We start from the raw sequence: 23,266 nt of genomic DNA on the forward strand, positions 1-23,266 counted from the left end.
CTAAGTTTTATACATGATCGGTAATGTTTGTGTTTATTTAATCTCTAAATTTTTAAAGTTAAGTATGAATTTTTCCGAATACAACTAGGTGGAAAATTTTAATTTATATCTTATAATTTATTAAATTTTATTTTTTAAAAAATTTAAAAATTTTTATTTTTAATTTGTCATGATATATTTAGCTAATAGATTAATATCTGAACTTTATTGAACTAAAAAAGAAGTATATTTTATATAATATATTTTGGAAAAAAATTAATAACAATCCTACAAAACTCTTTTGAAATTATAGTCAAATATTAAAAATTTATAAATATATATTTCTAGCCAAAAGTAGCATAAAATATTTTCGAGGAGTTACTTACCAAAAAAAATAAAGCATATTTGTTTTTTCTTTAAAAAAATATTTTAATTTATTTATTTATGAAGCTAAGAAAATTATTTTTCTAAAAACATGAGCATGGTGAATTTTAATAAAGTAATATTTCACTGCGAATGTAAGCGTCTCAAGGGATCTAGAAGCCCCCAAGGAGCGGATGTAACAAAAAAATCCCAATTTTGTATTCTTCCACGCCTCTTCAGCCAATAATCACCGCCGTGGGAGTGGAAATAACAAATAATTTTGTTAAAAGAAAAAAAAAAACACAAAAATTGTTTATTTTTATTTTCAATTTTATTTTTAAAAAATTAATTTGCTTCCTCACCAAGTCGGCGGAGTCTATTGGCGGGCTCTGGTGGGCGAGGACCGTGCAGTATTTTATAGGACGGAAGTTGAATCGCAGAAGAATGGTTGAATTTTCATTCGTTCATGACCGTAAATCGATTGCGGATTTCGAGCTAAATTGCTAAAATGGCGGAAGAAATCAGTAAGGCCGACCTCGGAACTTCCACTTCTATCGCAGATAGCACGAAATCGAGATCTTTTTGGCCCTCTAGTCTCCGTTGGATTCCCACTTCTACCGATCATATCATCGCCGCCGAGAAGCGGCTTCTCTCTCTTGTCAAGTAATGCTGTTTTCTCTCTCTCTCTCTTTTCTTCTCCGAAACCCTAGTTAATTCTTAATTTGGTGTTTGGAATTGTGGCTGGGACCAGATTCTTAAGATGTGATTGAATTTTAGTTGCCTTGCACTTGTTAGAATTTTGGATATTTGTGGTGTAATTTGTTGTGATTTTTTAAAAACTTATGGAGTGAATCGCAAATTCCGAGTTTCCGAAGACGACATTTCTCAGCTCTTTGAATTTGAAGTTCATCTCTTACATTTGATGCACTTTGGAAATTTGGATCAAATACTGATTAGTTATCATTTAATAGCTTCACTTGGAATGGAAATAAATATGATTTGCAGTCCATTTCGTGACAATTTATTCTCTCTTTATTCATGATATTGGATTTTGTTCAATTTCAGAACTCCATATGTCCAAGAACGAGTTAACATTGGTTCTGGTCCACCAGGATCGAAAGTTAGATGGTTTCGTTCTGCGAGTAATGAGCCTAGATTTATCAACACCGTGACATTCGACAGCAAAGCTGATTCTCCGACACTTGTAATGATCCATGGTTATGCTGCTTCTCAAGGATTCTTCTTCCGGAATTTTGATGCTCTTGCCAGTCGCTTCCGGGTCATCGCCATCGATCAACTAGGGTGAGCTCAATCTTTTAAGATAAATCTCATAGTTAGATGGTTTAATTTGATAAGATATACCCATGTTGTATTCCTTCGCTGTATTCTGTACCCATCTTTTGTTTCATCTATGCACATTTGTTCTTCAAATGACTTCTTGAATATCAGGTTGTTGGCCGTCAATAAGGGCTGTCTATTTCATTAAATTTTTTAATGTCTGAGCAAAGCATAACTTTGTTCTGAAGTTTCTTTACTTGCGTGTTTGTAGGTGGGGAGGATCTAGCAGGCCTGATTTTACATGCAAAAGCACAGAAGGTTGAGTAATTACTTCCATTCGTATCTCCTATTGCTTGTAATTATTATTACTTGGAAGTAAAATAAGCTATAGACCTTTAATTTATAATGATTTATGTTCTACTAAGGTTCTGATTATTATATTGGTGATGCAGAAACTGAAGCATGGTTTATAGACTCTTTTGAGGAATGGCGAAAAGCAAAAAACATCAGCAGTTTTATCTTACTTGGGCACTCATTTGGTGGATACGTGGCGGCTAAATATGCTCTCAAGGTGATTGCGTTTTCTATTCAACTTTTGAAAAATGAAGTATTGATGATCGCCTTTGTGATTTCTGAGGTCTCTATCATTGTCTTTTTCAGCATCCTGAGCACATCAAACACCTGATTTTAGTAGGACCTGCGGGATTTTCTTCTGAGTCAGATGCTAAGTCTGATGAGACGATTACCCGGTTTAGAGCTACTTGGAAAGGAGCGATTTTGAGTCATTTGTGGGAGTCAAATTTTACTCCACAGAAGCTCGTGAGGTATTTTTATATTCTTATTTACTAACTACTTCGACAAAATAACACGGGTCTTTACTCTGTTGCCGTACTTTACTGTTTTCTTTAGGTCTTGGGATCATTTCTTGGTTTGTTCATACCAAACAAAATAAGAGCTCACAGTTTCTAAGGTCATCATCTGACCTTGTAAACTCAGCAGCATGTCTTTAGAGAATATTTTTCTAGACCCAAAATTCAGTAGACTTAACTGAAGTTTGTCAGTCAATCGTTTCATTTTTGGTGTAGGTGGTTGGTACATTTTGGGTGAAAAGTGTTATAAGAAAGGGGAAATTTTAGGTTCTCATTCTTAGAATCTCAAGAAAAGAAAAAAAGAAACTAGCCTTATACTATTGTTCTGTGTCATTATTTGGTATATTCATGATATTAGACAACTATTTTTAGGCCGTGCCGCCATATTACATTTTTTTAGCATATTCAAGTTACAGACTGCTAATCTCATGCACTCTAATTTTCTCAGAGGTTTGGGCCCCTGGGGTCCTAATCTTGTTCACAAATATACAAGTGCTAGATTCGGGACATACTCAATCGGGGACATATTGAATGATGAAGAATCCAGATTGTTATCAGGTAATGTATGATGAAGAGTTGAGTATTTGGCACAAACATATGATTTGTTTTGACATTTCCTTTTTTCCAATTGAAGATTATGTATACCACACGTTAGCAGCCAAGGCTAGTGGAGAATTGTGCTTGAAATACATATTTGCTTTTGGTGCATTTGCTCGGATGCCTCTTTTACAAAGGTTTGATAATTTTACTTCATTTCTTTAATTTAAAATTATTTTATACCCTTTTGGTTGAAATTGTGTGTTGAGTAATTTTTCTTTCTGTTCCAATTCTTTACAAAATAAAAAGTGTGATTATTTCGAGCCAGAGAGGTTACAATAGGCCCTGTAGCTCATCAAAGGTTAATTAAACTATAACTAGAAAAAGAGGAGGAGAACAATGTGAGATCCCACGTCGGTTGAGGAGGAGAATGAAACATTCTTTACAAGGGTGTGGGTGTGGAAACCTCTCCCTAAAAAGACGCGTTTTAAAAACCTTGAGGGGAAGCCCAAAATGGAAAGCACTTACAGATTGGGAACTCTAAACCTCGATTTTTGGATTTGAATTGTGTTGGATTGTCCGGTTGTTCAGTTTTTTAATTATACTACAATACATATTTTTTTTAATAACTAAAATCTCATCAAACTCAAATATCAAATATAATTTCTTTTTGTAGTGCATCGGAATGGAAAGTTCCTACAACATTTATATACGGTTCTGAAGATTGGATGAAATATCAAGGTGCTCAAGAAGCTCGCAAGAGTATGAAGACACCGTGCGAAATATTACGGGTCCCTCAGGTTTTCCCATCCTTCTTGCTCTCTCTACACATATGAATGTTGTTTGTATTTTAGGCTCCATCTTAAGGGACTATTCTGTTGTGGTTATGAGTGCAGGCTGGGCACTTTGTGTTCATAGACAACCCTACCAGTTTTCACTCGACAGTGTTCTACGCATGCCGGAGATTCCTCTCCCCCGACCCTGATAAAGACTCCTTGCCTGAAGGTATAATATCTGCTGCCTGAACTCTTCACCATACATTTTGCACACAAAATTCAGTTTTGCATGTATTATTTGTAGTTGTCTATGGTCATTTACGTAATGGGTATAAATGAAATGTAATATTTTCTGTTCACATCTTTATGTATACCAAGAATATTTAATGTTTGGTTTGTTGAAATTTTGTCTATTAAATTGTTCTCGGTCTTCTTTGTCTTCTTTTTATCCTGCCGAGCTAATCTCGAAAGTGCATGGTGATCTGATTGTCTTAGACAACACAACCGCTATGTTCGGTGTTTCTCGGTTGTTGTTTTAATATCAAATCATAAATCTTTCACCCTATTATGTTTCTTTTAGTAGGATCAAATATCTCTACATGTATTTTATGTATGTCATACACAATTATTTATTTATTCATATATATATATATATATATATATATATAGAAGTTTACAAAGTGAGTTGTCGATGTATAACACAAAGATAACTTTACCAAGTTTACACTAATGCTAATGTTGCCGTTATTGTCACACAATGAAATGGGACCAAGCTTAATTCGTATGTACACCCTCATATACATATATATATATATATATATATATATATATATATATATATATATATATATATATATATATATATATATATCATTATATTTTCACGATCTATGAAAATGGTCTTCGTCGATATTGTCTCTTTTGTCCACACAAGAAGAAAGGAGTGAGTTTTGTAGCCCATTGTAAGTTGACTTAATTAGTTCATGGACAATGTATTTATACGTTTCGGGATCATGAGTTTCTAGATTGGCTCTTACCTTTAAATTCTTATAGCGTAAAACATACCATTGCTAAGGATAGAGTTTGTTGCCAGATGAATTATTTAAAAAATAATAATAAATAAGACCATAATATTTAAAACACGGAAAGGACATGCTGCTGTATTAAAATGACGTTAATCAATATAATATAGTATATATCGGTATAATGCCAAACGAAACACGTACAAAGTCGAAGTTAAACAACAAAAATTAATAAACTAATTTTCGTGTTAATATTAATATTGATATCAATGATATGACAAAATAGTTTTAAAAATATACTATTAGGAATAAAAAATACTAAGAGAGCTTAATCCGTTTGGGAGAAAAATTATTTTTTACAAAAATTAAAAAAACATTCTGTTTCCGGGATCGAACTCGGGTCTTCCGAGTGAGAGCCGAGCATTTAATTTAATATTATATTCAATTTTACCGAGTACTCGCCGCTAAGAACCAACCAATTGAACTGAGCCATTTGCAGAGGCAGAGACTCTAAATTATTCACCGGCGCTCACTGACGGACAAGAGGAGGCCTTAAGTTTGCTCCGCCATAAAATACTCTCTCCGACGGAAACAATGTTGAGCCAATCCACCACCGGTCTCCATAGCCGCTCACTCTTCACATTTCCACGACGGGTCAATCACTCCGGCATCGGTAGAGCCTCCGTGACGTGCGCCGCTAGCAAATGGGCCGAGCGACTACTCGGGGACTTTCAATTCCTCTCCGATTCCTCCTCCTCCGACCATTCCCATTCTCTCTCCTCTTCCACTGTCACTCTCTCTCCTTCTTTCCCTCCCCCAATTGCCTCCCCCGAGCGCCAAGTTACCATCCCCATCGATTTCTATCGGGTTCTTGGAGCCGAGACGCATTTTCTTGGGGATGGGATTAGGAGAGCGTATGAAGCTAGAGTTTCGAAGCCGCCGCAGTACGGGTTTAGCCAGGAGACTCTGATAAATCGCCGGCAGATTCTTCAGGCGGCGTGCGAAACTTTGGCGGACCATACATCGCGAAGAGAGTACAATCAAGGTCTTTCGGAAGATGAAGATGCTACCATTCTCACGCAAGTCCCTTTCGATAAGGTAACATTTAGTTTTGGTTTTTGCTATGTTATAATCAATTTAAAACTCGATAATGGTTGGTTTGTGTTGAATTGACCTCTTAATGTGACGAATCTGAATTGGAAATGTTTGATATGTGAGCAGATTTTTTGAGATTGGAATTGTTAATTTGTAGGTTCCTGGAGCTTTGTGCGTGTTGCAAGAAGCTGGAGAGACATCCCTGGTTCTTGAAATTGGAGAAAGGTTGCTCAGAGAAAGGTTGCCAAAGTCATTCAAGCAAGATATTGTCCTGGCCGTGGCTCTTGCTTATGTTGACATATCAAGGGATGCTATGGCATTAACTCCACCTGATTTTATTCAGGGTTGCGAAGTGCTCGAGAGGGCCTTGAAATTGTTGCAGGTAAATGTTTGATTGCAACTCTTCAATCTCCCCATTGAAAATTTTCAGATGCCCTTCTAATTGCTTGCACAGATTAGCAATCAATAGTTTTGGATGATGTTCACATCTGGAGTATAAATTAAATTATGAAATGGTAAACGTAAATAAAGATGATGATTGATCTCCAATGTATTGTACTGAGTTGTGAAATGAGGAGAAAAAGGCATAAAATCATGCACGGAATATAGTTTATGTTATGCTGATTGATGAATACCTTCTGAAATGTAGGAGGAGGGTGCCAGTAGCCTTGCACCAGATTTGCTTGCACAAATTGATGAGACATTGGAAGAGATCACACCTCGATGTGTTCTCGAACTCTTGACTTTACCTCTTGGTGACGAGTGGCGAACGAGAAGGGAAGAGGGTCTTCATGGAGTGCGGAATATTCTGTGGGCTGTTGGAGGAGGAGGAGCAACAGCTATTGCTGGTGGATTCACCCGTGAAGATTTTATGAACGAGGCATTTGAACGAATGACAGCATCTGAGCAGGTTTTTGCAGAGTTGAAATGTTCCTAAATTGTAATCCTTGCCTTTTTCTTGTTACATTAAGCGTATCATCTCTTTTTCTTGTTGAAAGGTTGATCTCTTTGTAGCTACACCAACAAATATTCCAGCAGAAAGTTTTGAAGTCTATGGAGTCGCACTCGCACTCGTGGCACAAGCCTTTGTTGGTAAAAAACCGCACCTTATCCAAGATGCTGACAACCTCTTCCAACAGCTTCAGCAAACGAAAGAAGCTGTTGTTGGGACTGCTGGGACAGCATATGCACCATGCGAGGTTGATTTTGCTCTTGAGAGGGGGCTATGTTCCCTACTTAGTGGCGACCTCGATGGGTGTCGATCATGGCTGGGCTTAACCAGTGAAAATTCACCTTACAGAAATCCAGCTATTGTAGATTTTATCCTTGAGAATTCAAAGGGTGATTATGAAAATGATCTTCCAGGGCTATGTAAACTGTTGGAGACATGGTTGGCAGAAGTGGTGTTCTCCAGATTTAGAGACACACATAATATTTATTTTACTCTTGGAGATTACTATGATGATCCTACTGTTCTGAAGCACTTAGAGAAACTGGAAGGAGTTAATGGCTCACCCCTAGCTGCTGCAGCAGCTATAGTGAAGATTGGTGCTGAGGCTACTGCAGTTCTAGACCATGTGAAGTCCAGTGCAATTCAAGCACTGCGGAAGGTGTTTCCACTCAGTCAGAACAGTTCTAGGCGTGAGGCCGATGCAGAAATGGAATATCCTTTTCCTGCTGTAAGTAGTCAGGTGCCTTTAGTGAGCTTTGATGAGAATGAACGTACTAACTTACCTGAGGTTTCTGAGAGTGCTAAAGCTGGTGAAAAACCTATTGCTGATGAAATTAAAGATGCAAGTGTGAAGATCATGTGTGCTGGTGTGGCAGTTGGGTTGCTGACTTTGGCTTGTTTGAAATTTTTACCTGCTAGAAATAGCACAACTGCTGTACTTAATGAAGCTGGGGCATCCACTACCAGTATGGGTATGATCTAAATACTCAAATATAACAAATAAAAAAGACTAGTTTCAGTTTCCTTCGTTTAGAGTTTCTAGATACTAATCTTATATTATAAGGTATTTTCACTTAATGTTAATGTGAGATCCTACATCTAGTTGGGAGGAGAACGAAACATTCTTTATAAGAGTGGAAACTCTCCTTAACAGACGCGTTTTAGAAACTTTAAGGGGAAGCCCAAAAGAGAAAGACCAAAGAGGACAATATCTGTTGGCGATGGGCTTGGGCCGTTACAAATGGTATCAGAGCCAGACACCGGGCGATGTGCCAATGAGGAGACTGAAACCCGAAGGGGGTGGATTGTGAGATCCCATATCCGGTTGGGGAGGAAAACGAAACATTTTTTATAAGGGGGTGGAAACCTCTCCCTAGCATACGTGTTTTTAAAACCTTGAGGGGAAGCCTGAAAGGGAAAGCCTGAAGGGAAAAGTCCAAAGAAGACAATATCTACTAGCAATGGGTTTGTTAAGTTAAAATCTAAAATCATTAGTTGCAAATGGTTTTATGCTTTGGAGAATTCTTGGAGGATTGTAGTTGGGCACAATCATCCTTGTTTGGATCCATGGTTTGTATCATCTTCTTCCAATGGGCATTATCTCGATTTGACCAAGTCACAAGCACAAAGCACTTCATACTTCTATTTTATGAAATCATGTTGGATTTAGGGCTTGTTCTGGTTGAAAGTGGTTTATCTTAAACATTTTTAGCTGTTGGGTTAAATTTTTAGGATCACTTTAGATTGATGGCGTACTTGATGTCTTTAAAATTCCAGTTTTAATTTAAATTTACAATTTTACTTGGATATCTATATCCTAGATGAGGTCTTATAAATTTTCCTCGTTAAGTGAGGTTTATATTGTTTTTTTTAGATGCTGTTCTGTATAAGTTTGTATAAGGTCTAGCTGTTTAAGTGGATTCTTATGGTGTTTTTGTGGATTCTATAACTTATTTTCTGTCGTTTTGCTGTTCTTCACTATAACTAGTGATACTCAATCTGATTTCAGATATCAATAGCTAACTTGTTCCAATAATATACGAACTGCCCTCCGGTGTTACTTTCATGGGAGGAAACCTGCTCTTTGAGTTTCATAACCTGATTTATAATTGTGCAGCATCTGAAGTTGAGTCAAGCGCGGAACCATCTAGAATGGATGCACGGATTGCAGAAGCTCTAGTTCGCAAATGGCAGAGCATCAAGTCTTTGGCTTTTGGACCTGATCATTGCCTAGCGAAACTATCAGAGGTAAGAATGTTCCATTTGTACATATAAGATTATCCATTTTTTGTTGTTTCATTACTAGTTGAGAAATGTGAGATCCCACGTCGGTTGAAGAGGGGAACAAAGCATTCCTTATGAAGGTGTGGAAACGTTTTAAAACTGGGAGGCTAACGATAATACGTAATGGACCAAAGTTGACAATATCTGCTAGCAGTGGGCTTAGGCTGTTACAAATGGTATCAAAGCTAGACACGGAGCGGTGTGCCAACGAAGATGTTGGGTCCCAAAAGGGGTGGATTGTGAGATTCCACATCGGTTGGAGAGGGGAATGAAACATTTCTTATAAGGATGTGGAAACCTGTCCCTAGCAGACATGTTTTACAATTGTGAGGTTGACGGCGATACATAATGGGTCAACATGGACAATATCTGCTAGCGGTGGGCTTGGGCTTGGGGTCTACCCCTCCCTTTCCACGTAAAACAAAAACAAAATAGAATAAAAACCCTTTTAGTTTGGTCATAAATGTACAAGATTGACTTAGCATAGTTGATTATAAATCTTATTTCTTTTGCTAGACTGTTTTATCTTTCCAAATGGGGTTCCCACGGTTAGGAAGCACGAACCTCATATTATCTACTTTGAGCATAAGCTCTCGTAGCTTTGCTTTTGGTTTTCCCAAAAGACCTCGTACCATTGGAGATGTATTCCTTACTTATAAACCCATGATCATCCCCTTAATTAGCCAACGTAGGACTCTCTCCCAACAATTCTCAACTTCCACTGGCATCAATTTGTAGTTCATGATTTTTAAAAACTGAACTATTTTAAATCAGACATATATAACTTGAATGACTTTCTAAACAAAAAAAACTTATTTTCAAACCCGTAGAAGTCTTTTCCAAACAGATTCTACATTAAATGTGGGGGTAAGGAGTGCTACTTATTTATTCTTTTAGGTGGTGATTACAATGAATGTTGATTTTGTTTTTCTACAACAATAATCATTGTTCATGTTCATTTTAGGGTAAAGGTAACAAACTATAATCCTTTTCTGAATTGAGTTGATTAAATTTCTGAGTATTGTTTCTCTCACAATTATGTGTCGCCTCTTATCATCCAATGAATTCAAACTTACTCGTCTTGTTTTCGACTGAATGCATCAGCAAGTTGTTTTAGACTGAATGGATTGTTTCTCTCACGTTATGTTTCCACATGCAACAAACATGATAATCTTATATGTTTTCCAGATTTTAGATGGTGAGATGTTGAAGATTTGGACGGATCGTGCATCCGAAATTGCAGAACTTGGTTGGTTCTATGACTACACCCTCTCAAATCTGACCATTGACAGTGTAACGGTATCTTTAGATGGTCGGCGTGCCGTGGTCGAAGCAACTCTCGAAGAATTAGCCCATCTCATTGATGTAGGCCACCCAGAACACAACGATTCCAACAGAAAAACTTATACAACAAGGTATGAGATGTCATATTCCAATTCTGGATGGAAGATTACCAAAGGTGCTGTTCTTGAATCATAATTGGATAGTTGTAATATATGAATTAACCTGTAAATGCATCATTCCTTCTGGACTGTTGTTTAGCATAGCCTTTTTGGTGTCTGTGATGAGGAAGAGACGCTTTGTCAATGCTTATGGAATTTATTGTGTTAATAATCCATTTTTAACTTGGTTTTGAGCAGTTCAATTCTTGTTTAGGAGAAATATTGAACGCTAGAGTGTTCTTGAGGAACTACATTTCAAGCAAGGATTTACTACTATTTTTTTGTTGCAAATTTTCAATCTTGAAGTTTGATAGATGGATGATAGGAGTATAGAATCAAAGTGTGAGATCTCATGTTGATAGGAGAGAAGAACGAGTACTAGCAAGAACGTCAGACCCTAAAGGAGGTAGATTTTGAGATCTCACATCGATTGGAGAGGGAAACGAAACATTCTTTATAAGGGTATAGAAACATATTTTTAATAGACACGTTTTAAAAATCTTGAGGAAAAGCACGAAAGAAAAAGTTCTAAAAATCTTGAGGGAAAGCACGAAAAAAAAAGTCCGAAGTGGGTTTAATCTGTGGCAATTCTCTTTAGGATAACCTCAAATCTTTGTACAAAAAAGAGCACGAGAAAATGATAAAAATAGAAACTAAACTAAATTTGAACGCATGAAATATTAAAATAGAATAGAATGAATCTCTTAAATACATGAACTAAAATAATATTTTAATAAATTTTTTTACCCATAATTGAGTGGTTCATAATCCTTCAATCCTTCACCTATAAAAGTTCTCACTCCCCCATCACAGGAGGGGAAAAAAATGGTCCTCTTTCCAAGTATTTATATACACATGAACAAGAAGTCAAACAAATAGATTGACAATAATACATCATCAACAAAGATGAACACAACACAACATTGTCCATCTTCTAGAAAAATTTTCATTACATACACGTCAAAATATGTACTAATAAAATAATGGTTCAAACCTCAAAATGGAAGAGACATATTCCTTTTCCATGGAAAAGATCTCTGATCCAATGATTGTAGCGAGAAGGACAGCCCAAACATCTCCCTTGACACCTGCGATGGTTCCACAAATCCAAGCAGCTTGGCCACAAGGGCTGCACTCTCGTGTATATGGTCGAAGTCCTTTGTTCTTGTCCATAGCTTTTTTGCCAATTGTATGCTTCTTTGCTTTGTCTTCAAGTCTATTCCCCACTTCTTGTAAAGGGTGTCTCTTTCTTTCACTGAGAACTTCTTCTTAATTCGCTTCACCAACATCTCTCTCTCTCGGTTTAGAGTCTTCAAGCTTCATTGTTTAACAAAGTATTTTAGTGTACTAAGTAAGGATGGTTGAGGGTGGTTGAGGATTGTTGGGAGTAAGTCCCACATTGGCTACTTTAGGGAATTATCATGTGTTTATAAGTAAAGGAATACATCGTCATTGGTATGAGGCCTTTTGGAGAAGCTCAAAGCAAAACCATGAGAGCTTATGCTCAAAGTGGATAATATCATACCATTGTAGAGAGTTGTGATTCCTAACATGGATATAGGTTAGTCAAATGTTTTTTCTTTTATTCTGCAAATAAGAACATACCTCGAAGCTTGTGTGATGGCGTCATTCCTTCCAAATCCATTGGTTGATCGAGACATGGCTTCCCTTATAAAGAACAACCTTCTAAGCTCTACTTCCATGTATACTGCGTCTGAAGGGTCTCCTTTGAAAAGGATGAAGAAATAAGATCTGTGAACCAATGGTACGTTGCATGCATCCCAAAGCTCAATTATGTCTCTCTGTTGACCTTGGAACTCCAAAAGCCAATCTGAATGCGATTGAAAATCTTGTTCCTCCTCCAATCCAACATCTTGTGTGGTTTCTTTAGCTTCTTCCCTCTTGGGGGTCCTCCCCAGCCGCTGTCATGCACATACATTATGATAGTAAGATACAAAAATCCCGAAAAGAGTTCAAACCCCACATTTCTTGTTGAGAATTGTTGGGAGGAAGTCTCACATCGACTAACGAAGGGAATAATCATGGATTTATAAGCAAGGAATACATCTCCATTGGTATGAGGCCTTTTGGAGAAACCAAAAGCAAAGCCACGAGAGCTTATGCTCAAAGTGGATAATATCATACCATTGTGGAGGTTCGTGATTCTTAACACGGTATCAAAGCAATTCCCTTAATTTAGTCATGTTAATTAAATCCTCAAGTGTTGAACAAATAAGTTGCTAGCCTCAAAGGTGTAGTCAAAATTGACTCAAGTGTCGAACAAATGGTGTATTTTGTCCGAAGGCTCCAAAGAAAGGAATCGAGTCTCGATTAAGGGGAGGTTGTTCGAGGGCTACATAGGCCTCAAGGGAGGCTCTATGGTGTACTTTGTTCGAGGGGAAGATTATTGAGAATTGTTGGGAGAGAGTCCTACATCGGCTAATTAAAGGGATGATCATGGGTTTAAGTAAGGAATACATCTCCATTGGTATGAGGTCTTTTGGGTAAACCAAAAGCAAATCACGAGAGCTTATGCTCAAAGTGGACAGTGTCATACCATTGTAGAAGGTCGTGATTCCTAACATGATTCATTCAATACAAAAGAAAGGAAAACTCACCGAACCGTGGGTTGATCGCTTCCTTAACCGATTTTTGCTCTTTCCTTTTTTCCCAGTAGCGAAGTTGAGAACACTCGTATTATCATCGTCATCTTCTTCTATTATTTCCAAAGCCTTATCTTCCGAAGGACGATTACATACCGATTGTGACTCCTCGGTTTCTAAATTTCCGCAGCTTAAACCGCGCTTTCTCCGACTACCTTCTGCTAGTCCAGAGAAGTTTATTTCAGATCCATTGTGCTGAGCTTTCTTATCCGTCTCTGGCTTCTCAACCCAAGTAGAAGGTGGGAGTTCCATTAGAACAGTCAAACAACTTTTGCTTCTGGTCAACTTTAAGTTTTGAAACCGATCTTTTGCTGCTTCAATTGAGCTGAATGATTGCTCAGCAGGATAAAAATTTACAATACAATTTAATGTTCTCTTCGGCTCCGCAGTGTTCGGCATAAAACCACCGCTAACATAATCTTTGTTGATTGTAACTATCTCCTTGTTCTTCCTTTGTGGGGATGTCACTTGATTAGTGCGAGAAGTACTGATCATCTGTCCTTCATTGTCTTCCAATCTAGCTAAAGCCAACTCAACATTTTCATTTGGTGTTTGGTTTGATTCCTCCAGCTCAATGCATTGAACATCCTTATAACTATCTTCGGAATTTGCTCGAACACGTTGAGCAACCTCTTCCCAGTTGTTATAAGGATAAGGTCCAGCCAACTCAGGAGTGCTGCTATCTAATAGAAAATCATCATCATGACTCGTAGAAAATAGAGGATTAACCTTGTGAGGGCTATTCTCTTCTTGTCCTTGTCCATTAAATGTGTCAAAAGTCTTGAGACTTGAGTCATCAGAACGTAGATCTAGATCTAGCTCAACCAGATCCGGCACTGTTGCTGGCACTGTTTCCGACATTGTTTCCGGCACTGTTTCCGACATTGTTTCCGACATTGTTTCCGGCACTATTTGGACTGTGCTTTCACTTCGCTTAAATATCCTATCTTCTCCAACCGAATGCAATAAATTCTCGATACGATACTGAGCAAGATCACGCTGCCGAGTCAATTCCTTGATCTCTTTGTCCATCTGAGTAGTTGTAAATGAAATAAAATAAGACACAATTACAAGAGTGACCACATAATCACATAAATCAGATGGTAAAGAAAAAGCTTCCATCTTCTACTTGGTTTTGACAGTTCTACTTCAAATTGTTGGCTCTAAAACCATTCCATTTTCATTAAAGCGCCCTCCTAAAGCATCACTTTTCTTTTAGAGTCAACAATTTGAAACAAACAGAGCTGATTTCTTGTTTCATTGTTTTCTGTTGTTCCATGTATGAAATTACATAAGAGGCTCTTTAACCAAATTTCGATGCAGAGAATGTAGTATACTCTGTTCTGCCTGATTCAATTTACTTTTCTTTTTGTGGAGAGAAATAGTTTCAATTAGATTTCATGCATAAAAAGAAGATCTACTATCTACTTGAGTAGCAAATTGAATAGTAGTTGGAGCCAAATCCTCACCTGCTCAATTAGAATTTCCTTCTCTTTCAACAAGGAATTAGAATCACCTTTGACAGGAAGTGGTTTTATGTTCTTCATCTCACTCTCAAGTCTAGCCAATTCCTTCTGCAACTGCTTCACCAATGCCTTATCTGACACTACCACATTTACATGTGCGTTTGTACTCACCTCCTTTGCACAAGTAGCAAATAGCAATGTGTTTCTTGATTGTTCAACATGGCTACGTGCAGGACTCATAGTACAAATGATAGCTGTTCGACCATTCCCCCCTAGAGAATTCTGCAGTATGCGTGTTAACTTGGAATCTCTATAAGGTACGTGCCCAGTCCTTCCTTTGCTGCATTTCATTCATAACAAAGAATAAAGGATTACATGTTGAAGATAGACCACGCATTTGATTACTATTTTTTGTTTCTTGCTATATATTTCTAAGAAATGTTCCCAAAATCTGTGGAAACAAATCTTTGGCCTCATTTCATGGTGATTTTGTTGAAATTTTCTATTTCTTCTTCTTCTTCTTCTTGATAGTGTGATGGGTAATTAAAGACGAAAGGGAAAGAAAAGAAAACCTTAATTTTCGAATAACAGTTCCCAGGGACAGCAAACTCCGGTTTATATGGCAACCTTCTTTGAGCCTTGTACCAGCCGACATTGTTTGGGAAGCTCGTTCACTTCCCGCAAGATCAACAAAATTCTGTACAAACAAGAAACAAATATGAAACCCCAAGTCCAGATTATTATCCCTTCATCTTGCCCTTCCCTACAGGGCTTCACTTCCAAGAATGCACCCATATTTACCACTGTAGCCGTCAGACTGCTCCCACTTTCTGACTTCTTAAATTTCCGAGCTGAGCTTTCAATTGTCTGTAAAAAAACAAAAAAACACATAACCATAAGCTTTAAACATGAAATATTGTTTGTTTACTGTTTCATGTTTCTTAAAATAAGGTTCGATTCCCTACCTAAATTTTTTTAGTTTTTTTTTTATTTGAAGGAAAAGAAAATGAGTAAACTTAGTGGCATACTTACTAGTCTTAAGATTTGATGGGATCTGGAGCTAGCTTCATTCAAAGTCGTCTCCCCAATCTTTCTTTGAACTGCATAAAATGTAATCTTAAAATTGTTCACAAATGCTCGTGGGATGAATAATAATAAATAAAAACTACATTCCGACTAGTGGAAATTTGAATTTCTATCGATTTATGTAACAGTCCAAGCTCACCGCTAGTAGATATTGTCCTCTTTCGACTTTCTCTTTTGGGTTTCTCTCTCAAGATTTTTGAAACGCGTATATTAGAGAGAGGCTTTCTACACTCTTATAAAGAATGCTTCGTTGCCCTCTCTAACGATGTGGAATCTCACAATCCACCCCTCTTCGAACTCAGCATCCTCACTGGCACTCGTTTCTCTCTCCAATCGATGTGGGATCTCACAATTTATGAATCCCAACATCCTCATTGACACTCGTTCCTCTCTTCAATCGACGTGGGATCTCACAATTTCTCTCTTAAATATCTATTTTTTCTCTTTTAAAACTTAGTCAATTCTCTTAATATTATGTCACACAAAAATTTATGATAAACTAAATTTAAAAAAGCATAAGATAATTAACTGTAACTATTCCAACATTAGAAATTTAAAAAGGTTAACTATTGGAGACTAAATTTTCAATTTAACAAAAAAAAATAAAAAAAAATAAATAAGGATTTGTATGATGCTAGTAAAGGAAGAGTTACAAATTATTTTCACCTTCACAAAAGGAAAGAAGCTCTTGGAGATGGTTCCTATCTTTCAATGTCTCCTCTGTAAGTTTCTCAACAACTGTTCCTTTCTGTAACATTAAGGCTATGCCGTTAGAATCTCTATGATTGTTCATCAAGAAGACAGCAAAAAGAAAAAATAAGACAGCAAGTTATGCACCTCAGGATCATCAAGAAGTCTAAGTGGGACATTTTCAAAGCTAAGGAGATCTCTCACAGCTTCATTGTATATCTCAATCGCTGAGAACTTGAGCACATATTCTCTTTCTTGATGCTACCGTCCATAAATTTGGGTATTAAATTTGATTCAACATCAACAAATTGATAAACTGAGATGTATCTAAATGAAACTTACCGTCTCCATGTAATTATAAATGTCTGCCACAGAATACTCCGTGATTCCATTCATGGTGTATGTCTTTCCACTGCTTGTTTGCCCATATGCAAAAATTGTTGCTGAAAGTAAGAGCCGTGGCTAAATATTTTGATGATGTTATAATATGAAAGGCATATCCAGAAACAGAAAGAGAGAGTTGTTGTTTTACAGTTAATGCCATTGACGACTGAAAGAACAACTTCCTTAGCCCCTTCTTCATAAACTTGCTTTGTCGTACTGTCACATCCAAATACTCTATCTAATCCACCAAATGTATAATCAATCAGAAATTTGGAATTCAGATCTAAAAAATTCATAAATCGGCCAAACAAGCATTTATGTTCTTACCAAATGTGTAAGATTGGGGATACATAGCTCGGTCTGGTAAAGTACTTCTAAATATGATGGAGTTATTGTTGAGACATGCCCAATCGGACGAATCGTTCTTCGTCAATTCCTTTTCGTTCAAAGGCCTTAACCTAATCGAAACACGAATCGTCTCTTCTAGACCATTGGAGGCTTGAATAACTCCTTGTATTGGCTCCTTGGCTTCCATTATCGTTCTAGGATGCTCAAAGCCTCAAGAATCTTGAAATAGAAAACGAGATTGATAGAGAAATGTACCAGAAACTCGGATCGAGCGGGGGAAAAACGAAAAGGAAATTAGGCTTCGTCCCGCCTTCTCGTCCTTTTTCTCTCCAGAAGAAGATCTGAAAAGGAAAAACAGAGGAAAAGAAGAGGAAGAGGGGAAGGAGAAACAAAAATGGCGGAACACCTACAGAGGTTTTGCCTCCATTCCCGTCTCTCTCCGCTTCCCTCATTCCTTCCCTCTTTTTCTCTTCTCCCCTCTCCCTAACTTCGGATTGCAACTGACCGTTGAAGAATAACAACCATCTCCAACTGTATCTATTGTCTATTTACCTTTTTGCCCTTCATCGTCGTTAGATTTTCGAAACCTCCGACATTTTGGTCGATTGACCGACCATTTTTCTTAATTAATATTGCTTCTAGTAAATATGTATTTTTGAAATATAAATTTAAATCGAACCTATTTTAAATAAGATAGGATCCAAATATTATCGAACTAAAATTAAGGGTTAAATTGGTAATTTAGTTTGAATATATTGGATAAACTAAATTTTACCGGCTTTGTTGTCGAAAGAGATAAAATAAAATTTTATAGATGGGATATAAAATTTCAATAATATCTTTAAATTATTAAAAGATATATTTAATTTTAAAATTTATCGATTAAATTAGACTTATTCAAAATTCTATATATAGAACAGTATTTTTTTTTTTTTACAATTAAAAAAAATTACTTTTTTTTTAGAAGTTACGATATTATATCTAATCTTTTATACATGTTTCCTAACATTATCGAGTAGGAAAAAAATATTAAAACATTTAGATAAAAAATCAACGTATTTAAATGACATTCTTACAAACTCTAGGGAGGTGTTTTTGTCATCACCATGTTGGTCGAAGCCTTTAATTTTTTTATTGAAATAATCATTTTTATAAAAACCAAATTTTCTTAGAGAAATAATGGAGGAATACAAAGGTATACAAAAAATGAAACTACGAAAACGGAAGGTAAATTATAAAAATCACCTCTGATTAAGAGAAATAAGACCTACCGGATTATTTCAAAAAGGGTTTGGGTTAGAAAAGCAGACCATACATAAAATCTAACAAAGGACTAAACTTTGTTCATCAGCGTCTGACCCTGAGATGTGATGAGTAACGCGTAAGAACCTACTCTTGGGAGGGGAACAACGGCTGGAAACGGCTGGCTAATTCCCTGTACACTGAGGAGCAAAAGAAAGAATCCTCCCGAGGAGGGGCTCATGTTTGATTAGCCACTCTGAGATCTCTCAGCCCAAAGACCGTGTTCTAATGTTCCTCGGACTCCAAAGATCCCACATAATGTCGCACATCAGTGCTTTTCACAAAAACTTGGAGAATGAAGTAGTCGATCCACTCTTGCTGCACCTATGAGATCGCACTCGTCTATCTTGTATGCCTCATTTATGCTGGTGGCATACCCGACCATAAGGATATTTATGCTGGTGCATACCCGACCATAAGGATATAAAAAGACAGTGTAGCAAAGGGCCAAGCGTACCTCCTTGGGATTATCCACTCAGAATTATGTAGAGCACTTTATGAATGTCTATGAAATTTCACCAAAGATGATGAAAACGAGAACTCTCGCCCATTTATACGTTGGAGGGACTGTTTCCTATTTTGTGCAGAAACCATTTCTAAATCACAGACTGAAACAGATGAAATCAAGAGACATTACTTGAGTGCAACTGCCGTAAAGTTTCGTTGTTCGTTCTGACAACGCCTAAGCCAACTCTACTACCAAGAACAGAATGTTGAAATCAAAATTACCAGTAATTACCGCACGAGCATTCGCCGTTCTTGAAATGGTGAAACCTCTTCCCATCTCTCACGACTATCTCCCTCCGCACCACTTGAGACATGAACTTGAATGCATTATGGCAATCCCCACAGATCCTAAGGTTCTTGAACACCCTGACCGTGGCGCCTGGAGGGAGCTTCATTAGCCCAAACCCAACCGCAAGCCTCTCGCTATGAGTAGCCAACGCATACTCTTTGTGCTCAGATTCCATATCATGTAACACATACTTCGTGTCTGGAACATATCCTGCTTTCTTCATTTCAAGGCTCAATTCCTCTAGATAATTGTACACAGACAGCACCTCAGGGTGCACTGTATCATCCACCAAGAACACATGAACCTTGTTCTCAACCTCAGTCCAACTACAAGCAGGCTCCTTTTTAACCCCTCGGTCCCTCATTAGTTTTCGCACACGAGCGACATCATTCCACCGGCCAACATTGGCGTACATGTTCGACAAAAGTACATACGTCCCGTCGTGTTGTGGCATTAGCTCGAAAAGCTTTTCAGCAGCTTCTACTCCTAAATCCATGTTCCCATGAATTCGACAACCAGCAAGAAGAGCCTCCCATATTGGTGCCCCGGGTTTGCAAGGCATGGAGTCGATGACATTCTTTGCATCAGAGAACTTCCCCGCTCGACAAAACAAATCAATCATCCGAGCATAATGATCCTCACCAGGAGTGATACCATAATTTTCGAACATTGAGTTAAAATAGCGGCGTCCTTCTTTGACCAAACCTGAATGACTACACGCAGAGAGAACTGTGAGAAATGTTATTCTATCAGGAAGTATACCCTCTTTCAACATTTGTTCATATAGTTCTGTTGCTTTTACGCCATGGCCATGTTGTCCAAGTGCTGCAATCATTGCATTCCACGAAACCGAGTCGACGAATGGCATGGTGAGGAACACAGATCTGGCAGCTTCAACGACTCCACATCTTGCATACATTGAGATCATTGCATTGCCAATTGAGAGGCTTGAATCATGGCCAAGATGGACAAGCTGAGCATGGAGCTGGCGGCCATTCTCCAATGATCCAAGCACAGAACAAGCTGTAATTGCTCCTGCAAAGGCATAATCACAGGGTTCATAACCATCTAACCTCATTCGATTAAACAGATTCAAACCCTCTTCTCCAAATCCATTTTGAGCTAATCCTGAAATCATCACAGTCCATGTAAGAAGGTTTTTCTCTGGCATTTGAGCAAAGAAAGACTTCGCTTCTTCCATACGCCCTGCATTGACATACCCTGATAAGATTGCATTCCAAGAAACAATATCTTTAACAGGCATCTCATAAAAAATGTTCCGAGCCCCATCAACTTTACCATATTTCCAGTACAAAGTAATCAATGAATTACTCACAGACAATAAAAAATCATGATTTGGGTTCAGCTCATTTTTAAGAATGTAAGCATGCAACTCTTTTCCTAGTTGAAAAAAACCACCGTTGGCACAAGCACTGATTACACTCGTATAGGTGAACTCATCGAGCTCGACACCAAGAAAACGCATTTTCCTAAACAGTGTCAAGGCATCCTCAAAAAGACCATGATGCACATATCCAGAGATCATTGCATTCCAAGCTACCCCGAGCTTTTCAGTCATCGTGTCAAGAAGTTCACGAGCGCCATTCAAATCATCATTCCGCACATACCCAGTAATCAATGTTGTCCATGTTAGCTCATCCCTTTGTGGCATTTCATCAAACAGTTTCCTAGCTGATGCCATCAGTGACGAAGATGACACCAACGGCGAAGAGGCACATTTAACATAAACAGATAGAAGAGCATTCAACACTGAAGAAACAAGCCCAGTTCCAGATTTCACCACCGCACCATGCATTTGGCCACACTGCTGCTCATTATCAACAATAAGCGCTAAAGCACTGAGCACGCTTGTAAATGTAAAGTCATCAGGCCGAAAATTGCTTCGTCTCATAGCATGAAACAGTCCAATAGCAGAATGACCATCAACGTTATGCGAAAACCCAGTAATCATTGCATTATAGAAAATAGTATCCCTCATATTCAATGGAGTTCGATTGAATATTTCTCGAGCCATATTCAAATTTCCCAAGTTAGAGTATGCCGTAATCAATGTAGTCCTGGCTACAGCATCTGGATTGGGAATTTCGTCGAACAGTTGGCGGGCATACACAAGATTAGACGATTTCCAGTATATATCAAGCAGACGATTGACAAGGTGGCCACGAAGCTTGAATCCCGAAACAATCATGTGGGCATGAACAGTCCGAGCAAGTGAAAATGAAGAGGAATTTTGTGGGCAACAGAGTTGCAATTGTGCGGCGTAACGGTTTGCCAAAACTCGGACATCTATGACATTTCTCATGGTGTTTGAAGGAATTAAAAATCACCGTTCGAACTTACAGAGTAAAATCAAAGTAGAGAGTGAGAAATGCATCAAAGGCGTGGTGATGAAACATGGGCAATCAACATCAAACCTGAAAATGCTGAGGATCCTCCATAATGTTGCTGAAGTTCCCTCCATAATGTTGCTGAAGTTCCCTCCATAAGCGATGCAGGATTTCAAATTAAATTTGGCATCATTCGAACTTTACCCAACTTCCGAATGAAATCAAAATGATGTATACGTACTCAGCAACAATCGATTGAGAGAGAGGGGTTGCAGAAGAGTGAGTGTGGACCTTGACCGACGAGCAGAAGAATGCAGTGGGCAATGGTGCGTGCCGGCGTGGTTGAAGGAGAGAGTAAGATAGGGAGAGGAAAAGAAAAGCACGATGCCGATGGAGGGTGCGACTGCGGCGGAGAGGGTGCGCGGGCGTGGGTGGTAGCGGAGAGGGAGTTATTGAGAAGAAATAAGGCGGGGAAACTCACCATTGCACTCATTCTCCAACTAACCCACAATTAAGCTAAACCAATTCGTTCTTGCATCCCCTACCGTCTGCTCGAATCTCTAGCCTTGATTTTAAGAGAAGGTTTTAGAAAACAAGAATAGAGAAAGATTTTTAAAATAGAGATTTTTGAAAGTAACTTTATATAAGCAACGAAGAGAGAGAAATAATAAAGTTGGGTAAGGAGAAGTTGACAACTAGACATAATATTTCTGAAACGTCAATACTTCCTACAAATATAAAAGTAAAATACTAAAATATTAAAAGTTATGAAGGGTTGGATTTATCATAGGCATGCAGCCATGGGCAACAACATGCCTTGACGAACATGACCGACACGTGAGAGCAACAACTAGAGGGAGAAGAAAGAAAAGGGTGGCGAATATATATATCTTAAATACATTTAAAATTCTAGAAATTTTGAAAAAAAATCTAAAAAAATATATTTTTAAATTAAAAAAAAGTTTTAAAAAAAATATGAAACTCTCCTATCTGTTTCAAAAATAATAATCATAAGTTTATAATTAAAAAATATCAAACTTTTTAAAATACAAATTTTATGAGTACTTTTATTAATTTAACTTATTTACACTCGGATTTAAAGAGAAATTACTAAAAATATGGTAGTTCATAGTAATAAAATTTTGAGTCACACGTCCTTGTGTGAATATTTATACGTCTATTTAAGCACCCATCATTGACTTGGGTCGATATTCTATTGCCCTGAATCAAATTCGAGTCTATCGAGTGAAAGCTAAGTATCCTAGCTAATTAAGCTATCTTGATTAATGGATTGATTTCAATGACATATATTTATTTTATTTCAATACTTATTAATAAAAAGTACAATAATTATTTATATAGTTCGGATTAGGTATAACACTAATAATAACTATTATATGAAAATTAATTTATATCATCCATACACCCTGTATTAGGTTCATCGTTGACAAAATTGATATACCTAAAAAGAAAATTAAAAAAAAATAGTTTTATTATTTCTCTCTTGATTTCTCATTGTTACTCCATAATGATACTTAAAAAAAAAAAAAAAAAAAAAAAAAAAAAAAAAAAAAAAAAAAAAAAAAA

General features: G+C 37.4%; 4 protein-coding genes across 5 annotated transcripts; 2 read left to right on the plus strand and 2 right to left on the minus strand.

Moving 5' to 3' along the window:
- Positions 1-690: 690 nt before the first annotated feature.
- LOC111496233 (1-acylglycerol-3-phosphate O-acyltransferase-like) lies at positions 691-4,367 on the plus strand. The gene is made up of 9 exons (XM_023146605.1): positions 691-1,005; positions 1,408-1,644; positions 1,892-1,938; positions 2,073-2,191; positions 2,281-2,444; positions 2,938-3,047; positions 3,124-3,223; positions 3,703-3,826; positions 3,923-4,367. The coding sequence occupies exons 1-9, from the start codon at positions 851-853 to the stop codon at positions 4,049-4,051; spliced, it is 1,185 nt and encodes a 394-aa protein (XP_023002373.1). The 5' UTR covers positions 691-850; the 3' UTR covers positions 4,052-4,367.
- Positions 4,368-5,280: 913 nt separating this feature from the next.
- LOC111496150 (protein ACCUMULATION AND REPLICATION OF CHLOROPLASTS 6, chloroplastic-like) lies at positions 5,281-10,799 on the plus strand. The gene is made up of 6 exons (XM_023146471.1): positions 5,281-5,922; positions 6,077-6,301; positions 6,569-6,829; positions 6,918-7,842; positions 8,988-9,118; positions 10,343-10,799. Exons 1-6 carry the CDS (start codon positions 5,419-5,421, stop codon positions 10,631-10,633), a joined length of 2,337 nt encoding a protein of 778 aa, XP_023002239.1. The 5' UTR covers positions 5,281-5,418; the 3' UTR covers positions 10,634-10,799.
- A 555-nt stretch (positions 10,800-11,354) lies between these two features.
- LOC111496132 (kinesin-like protein KIN-7E) lies at positions 11,355-17,822 on the minus strand. 2 transcript variants are annotated; one of them, XM_023146436.1, is made up of 12 exons: positions 17,213-17,822; positions 17,034-17,123; positions 16,844-16,944; positions 16,649-16,762; positions 16,478-16,559; positions 15,758-15,825; positions 15,527-15,592; positions 15,298-15,422; positions 14,729-15,065; positions 13,215-14,291; positions 12,202-12,518; positions 11,355-11,913 (listed from the first exon to the last, which is right to left on the minus strand). In XM_023146436.1, exons 1-12 carry the CDS (start codon positions 17,418-17,420, stop codon positions 11,592-11,594), a joined length of 2,907 nt encoding a protein of 968 aa, XP_023002204.1. In that variant the 5' UTR covers positions 17,421-17,822; the 3' UTR covers positions 11,355-11,591. The 2 variants fall into 2 exon arrangements, with proteins under 2 accessions (XP_023002204.1, XP_023002205.1); XM_023146437.1 differs by lacking the exon at positions 17,213-17,822 and having other exon boundaries at positions 16,844-16,913; positions 17,034-17,088.
- A 593-nt stretch (positions 17,823-18,415) lies between these two features.
- Positions 18,416-22,128, minus strand: LOC111496149 (pentatricopeptide repeat-containing protein At1g25360-like). Its single transcript, XM_023146470.1, has 2 exons — positions 18,593-22,128; positions 18,416-18,500 (listed from the first exon to the last, which is right to left on the minus strand). The coding sequence occupies exon 1, from the start codon at positions 21,652-21,654 to the stop codon at positions 19,261-19,263; it is 2,394 nt and encodes a 797-aa protein (XP_023002238.1). The 5' UTR covers positions 21,655-22,128; the 3' UTR covers positions 18,416-18,500; positions 18,593-19,260.
- Between the last annotated feature and the right edge of the window lie 1,138 nt (positions 22,129-23,266).

This window comes from Cucurbita maxima, unplaced genomic scaffold, assembly GCF_002738345.1.
Source record: "Cucurbita maxima cultivar Rimu unplaced genomic scaffold, Cmax_1.0 Cma_Scf00022, whole genome shotgun sequence".
NCBI classification, from domain to species: domain Eukaryota; kingdom Viridiplantae; phylum Streptophyta; class Magnoliopsida; order Cucurbitales; family Cucurbitaceae; genus Cucurbita; species Cucurbita maxima.

Bases quoted from the DNA above. Each gene is read 5' to 3' on its own strand.
- LOC111496233 (XM_023146605.1), top strand. From the start codon at position 851: ATGGCGGAAGAAATCAGTAAGGCCGACCTCGGAACTTCCACTTCTATC. The intron at 1,939-2,072 runs GTTGAGTAATTA...TTGGTGATGCAG, and splicing joins TACATGCAAAAGCACAGAAG to AAACTGAAGCATGGTTTATA. The intron at 3,048-3,123 runs GTAATGTATGAT...TTCCAATTGAAG, and splicing joins AGAATCCAGATTGTTATCAG to ATTATGTATACCACACGTTA.
- LOC111496150 (XM_023146471.1), top strand. From the start codon at position 5,419: ATGTTGAGCCAATCCACCACCGGTCTCCATAGCCGCTCACTCTTCACA. The intron at 6,302-6,568 runs GTAAATGTTTGA...TCTGAAATGTAG, and splicing joins GGGCCTTGAAATTGTTGCAG to GAGGAGGGTGCCAGTAGCCT. The intron at 9,119-10,342 runs GTAAGAATGTTC...TATGTTTTCCAG, and splicing joins GCCTAGCGAAACTATCAGAG to ATTTTAGATGGTGAGATGTT.
- LOC111496132 (XM_023146436.1), bottom strand. From the start codon at position 17,420: ATGGAAGCCAAGGAGCCAATACAAGGAGTTATTCAAGCCTCCAATGGT. The intron at 16,560-16,648 runs GTGCATAACTTG...TTAATGTTACAG, and splicing joins GACTTCTTGATGATCCTGAG to AAAGGAACAGTTGTTGAGAA. The intron at 15,826-16,477 runs GTGAAAATAATT...CATTTTATGCAG, and splicing joins GCTTCTTTCCTTTTGTGAAG to TTCAAAGAAAGATTGGGGAG.
- LOC111496149 (XM_023146470.1), bottom strand. From the start codon at position 21,654: ATGAGAAATGTCATAGATGTCCGAGTTTTGGCAAACCGTTACGCCGCA.